This window comes from Gekko japonicus, unplaced genomic scaffold (assembly GCF_001447785.1).
Source record: "Gekko japonicus isolate JY-2015 unplaced genomic scaffold, Gekko_japonicus_V1.1 scaffold471, whole genome shotgun sequence".
Classification (NCBI taxonomy): Eukaryota; Metazoa; Chordata; class Lepidosauria; order Squamata; family Gekkonidae; genus Gekko; species Gekko japonicus.
Genome location: NW_015161418.1, coordinates 71,769 through 76,601, shown reverse-complemented (window position 1 = coordinate 76,601; position 4,833 = coordinate 71,769). Strand labels below are relative to the sequence as shown.

Sequence of the window (4,833 nt, the reverse complement as noted above, 5' to 3'; positions counted from 1 at the left end):
GCCCGGCAGCTGCAAGCCGCTCGGGCCTCGGTTCGGAGGGGGGGAGGAGGCGGGTGGAGGAAGATCGAGCGGGGGGGAGAGAGAGGAACCGGCGGGATGGGGGGGAGCTTACCTGCTCCTGCTGGTTCCTCCTCCAACGGCTCAGTTTGGAGCACCCCCGCCCCCCCCGCGAGTTTCACGGGTCGTCTTTCTTGTTTTCTCATATAACCGATGTTTTAAACTAGGAATATTCAAAAGCCCCAAAAATACAAAAACAGAGAACCACAGCTCTAGTAACAATAGAGAAGAACAACGAAACCTGTGCATATTTGCTAAGTAATATTAACAAAATTAGGATTTTTAAGATGTACTGTATGTTTTTAAATTATTATGTATATTATGTTTTATCATGGCAAGGTTTTGCCTTGCCTCTTTAAGCCGCCCTGAGCCCACGGGGGAGGGCGGGGTATAAATATGAATGAATAAATAAATAAATAAAAATCAATAATTGCAGTAAATATATTTTATATAATGAGAAACATCCAAAATCATAAACAAGTGCAAGAAGACGTCCAAACAGTGACGTTAACAAAGTTTTCCGGATTACAAAGTCGTTTTGTAGTCTTCATTCGAATGGGACCATATAAATCTTTTAGAGCTGCAGAGTTTCATTTTTTGCATGTTGCATAATTAAAAACTGGATTCTTGTATTTCCAGAACTTGTTTTCATACAGTTAGATACATCTAATTCCAAGGTCGGGCCAACAATATTGTGAGTAGAAATGAAGCACAAGGTCACCCAGTGAGTTTCAAAGCAGAGGACTTGAACCAGAGCCTTCCCAGCCCTAGTTTAACTACAATACCACACTCCCATGTGCTCCACAAATGTCAAGCCCATTATCTATAAACTGACTGCAACAAAATACATGTCTGATCCCAGCCTTCTGCCTTAGGAACACAGAATATTCCTCAGAAGAAGCAAATGAAAGCCCTCTGAAAACCAAAAGCACATGAGCAAGCAGGCAACTCTATCACAACTCTTTCTATGGGTCTGAACATGATCTAGGTAGCTGGCAGTCCTTATAACGAACCATAAATTTGAAATACCTATGAGCAGGGGTCGTTTCGTAGAAAAATAGCTAGGGGGACTCATTAGCATAACTGATTAGCATATGCCACACCCCCTGACATCACCGGAGTGTGTCATAAGGCCACACACCCCGCCCCCAACGGTCCTGGCCGCCGGCCTTGCAGCTCCACTGCCGAGCCCCATGAGGGGCCCGGCGGTGGCCTGGCTGAATGAGGGCCGGAAGAAGGGGGCAGGGCTTCATCATGTGCCCCGCCCCCCGTACCTCACCCGGGGGAACTGCGATCCCCCGCGATCCCCCCCGAAATGACCTCTGCCTATGAGCTTGGTTCCACAACAAGGAACCAAGGAATCTCTACTCAAATGCCTTAAATTGGAGTCAGTGTTCACACACCATGATTTACTTCTTGCACTTCAAAGAATACCAAAAAACAGCAACTTTATTTGGTGTTGGTATCATTCTGTGAAATGGAATTTATTTCCAAGTAATTCATTTAGAAATGGGGTGTCAGTTATTTACATTCAGAAAAATAAATATTAAGTCAATTCCTTTATTATTATAAAACAAGCTAAGGGCCTGCAAGGAATTATACAAGAACAATTTCTAAATCTTCCTCACTCTCAAAATTTCCCCTTTCATAATTCTCCAAGGTCTAAATTAAGGAACTTGAGTAGGCTGACTTCTATCTCCTCCCCACCCTTTTCCTTTTAAGTGAGTCTTAGCAGCACTCACCATTCCATTCCTTCTAGAGCATCTTTATTCCTTATCAAAATGTTTTTAATGGCTTTTTCCCCTTTAGATTAATTTACAGAGTCATATATTGCGGCATATATGGGGAGCCCTCCAGAGTATACAGAGATCCCCTAGCTTGTCTGTAGGGGGGTTATTGTGCCCCTTTCATTATCCACAGAAAATGGCCAGTTTACTAGTAGATATTGGGACTTTGCCTATTTCATATTAACCAGATAGGTAGGAGGAAGACATTTACAATTTAGAAGAGCATGAGTAGTTTTTAAACTATCTAAATAACTGATTATGGCCCCGGTCACACAGCAAAGTTGCCGTGGGAGAGGCACGGGAGTCCTGCGGATTTTCCGGGCGCGATCAAACTCCAACATCTGGGAAGCACAGTGCTCCCGTGGCGAACCTCTGGCTCCCTGCCGAAGGTGCGGAGTTAAAAACTAGTACCTACGAGGAACTAGTTTCCGGAAACCGCGGGGCAAGGGCGGGCGTTTGACCGCGTTTCCGGTGGACTGTCGTGGCATCCGGCGGCTGCCGATATTCCGTCGTGACCAAGGGGATTTTTCCCCCAAGTCTCCGCAGGATGCGAAAAAGCGCCCAACAGCGCATGTGCACAAACAGGAAACGGCGTTTTCCACAGGAGCAGCGCGGCACTAGTGCCGGTTTGAACGCACCGTGCTAGCTGTCTGATTAGCACCTGACGCCTACCCACGGGACCTTGAAAGGACTTCTGATCGGGCTGCCGTGTGTTATTTTCCTCCGGGGCAATTAGCCACGCCTCCCCCCCGCATTTTCCAGCCCGTGTGACCGGGGCCTAAGTATGTATTAGAACAATGACCGTGTGTCTGACCCTTCCAACATCAAGTGTGAACGCCATTTCTTCGTACAATTATGTGGAAATGACAAATTTATTTTCAGGGAAAAGCTTTGGGATCTGATTCTGAATAGTTTGTAGCTTTGGAAACAATAGCATTGCTTATAAACAACTTGTTCTTTACTGAGGACGATGAACTATATGCCAATAAAATGCACCACCAGGCTACCCCTAATTTGGTGCTTCATTCAACTGTGATTAAATGATTGTCAAACATTCCATTGTACTATTAGTTAGGAGGCCTACTTTGTTCTGACTAGGAATCACAATGCTCTATTGACATGCTGTTCGTGCAGCTCAGGGGGTGGGAATGGGGAGGCTGGTTCCAAACAAACATGCATGCTGTCAAAAAGAAACAGTTGGCTTAAATCTAAGGAGCTACCTATTACAACCATTTCAGAAAAGGCATTGCTTTACTTGCTGACTACCAACAGTGAGCAGCTGAACACTGCCTAGAGATGGATATCAGTATCTGTTATGAGCACAGCAAAAGAGCTACTGGTAGATAGGTTTATTTATTTAACATCCCAGCTTTCCCCTCAAAATAAAGTCCTCAAAGTGCATGATGAATCTCAGAATGGACTCTATTGATAGATTTTCATAGCCGTTAAGGGGGTACAAGATTTGTGCTGATATTTTAGTAATGTGGCCCAAGACCCAGGTTTGAATCCCCACTCTGCCAGTGAAGCTTAGTGGGTAACCTTGGGCCAGTCACACACACTCAGCCTAAATTTCCTCAAAAAGATTCTTGAGAGGGTAAAATGGAGGAAAGCAGAATGATGTAAGTTGCTTTAAGCCCCCACTGAGGAGAAAGGTGGGGTATAAATGTAGTAAATGAATAATAAATTGTAAATAAGGTGAATCCATCTACTGCCCAAGAAAATGACAGGAGGAAGAAAGGGGAAATTTGAATTACATAAAGAGGAATGAATGGCTTAAACAGAAAGCAAACAATTATCGTCAAGTTGATAAGTAAATCATCTAAGAAGCTTCTTGTCTAATCAGTGGAGCAGATTCTCTAAACTGCATTTATGTCTTTCCCAGAAAACCATCCACCAAACAGCATGAATATATATAGAGAAGCTGTGCTGGCTGGGGCTGTATTCTTATACCAATTCTTCATCAAAACAAAATTTATTCCAGCATAAGCATAGAGGAGTCAAAGCTCACTCCATCAAACACCTGAAGTGTACATCCATAAGGAATTTTTTTATCGGTCTTGTGCATATGATAAAGCAAGCTATGACTCACAAAAGCTTATGCTGGAATAAATGTTATTAAGTCTCCAAAGTACCACTGGACTCATGGTTCATTTTGCTTCTACAGACCAACACGGCTACCTCTCTGGAATTACTAGGGCTAAGAGAGTGGGACTTGTGTGATGGCTGCTGCGGTCAAAAAAGCAAGGATGTTTCCTGAAACAGTTCCAGGAGAAACAGGCATTTGGAGGGTGCTTTCCGAAGTGAAAGGCTACGGTATTCCCCCAAACAACCTCATCACCTTCCCCTTCTCAGCTTTCTGCTGTGTCTTTCCCACCCATGCTGGCAAAACAGCTCAGCAGGAAGAGGCAGGCTTACTCACATATTTGTGCAACAGTATTACATACAACATTTTAAAAAACTAGAGATGTCACCACAAATAAATCACACTTGCAGAATAACCAAGGCTTACCACACTAACGCGCTTCACTTGTTTATACTCAATTTCATCCCTATATCCAGCTTGCTGAAATCTGTACAGATCCTCAACTTCATCTGACCATGTTTTGGCACGATGTATGGATTTCGGCTTAATATCGGCAATGGCTCCAGAAAGGTCACTAGTTAATTTGCTACAAATAAATGGAATATGTACAAAAGCAGAGTTGTATTGGCATAAGAATATTAACTGGATGTTGATCTAAAAAGACAGGCACTAAACATACAAACATAATCAATTAATTCCAGTTTGTAAAAACCTCTAGAGTAACACTCAAGCAAAAGTGTATAAATTTAAAATAACAGTAAGCCATGACAATTAGAAGGAGCTATGTAACAGACACATCACAAATACAAGGAAGTGGGGACCAGTTTGAAATATCCGAAATCACAATTGTCTTTTCCAAAAGGAAGAACTGAACCTCTACTGACAAAAAGATTATGGGAGGAAGAG

General features: G+C 43.2%; 1 protein-coding gene across 1 annotated transcript in view; it reads right to left on the bottom strand.

Moving 5' to 3' along the window:
- Positions 1-4,833, bottom strand: part of MEIG1 (meiosis/spermiogenesis associated 1) — a 15,890-nt gene that overhangs the window by 6,876 nt on the left and 4,181 nt on the right. The window contains exon 3 of the mRNA XM_015428079.1: positions 4,354-4,513. Within this exon, the coding sequence (XP_015283565.1) occupies positions 4,354-4,513 (160 nt within the window). The remainder of the gene's footprint in view (positions 1-4,353; positions 4,514-4,833) is intronic.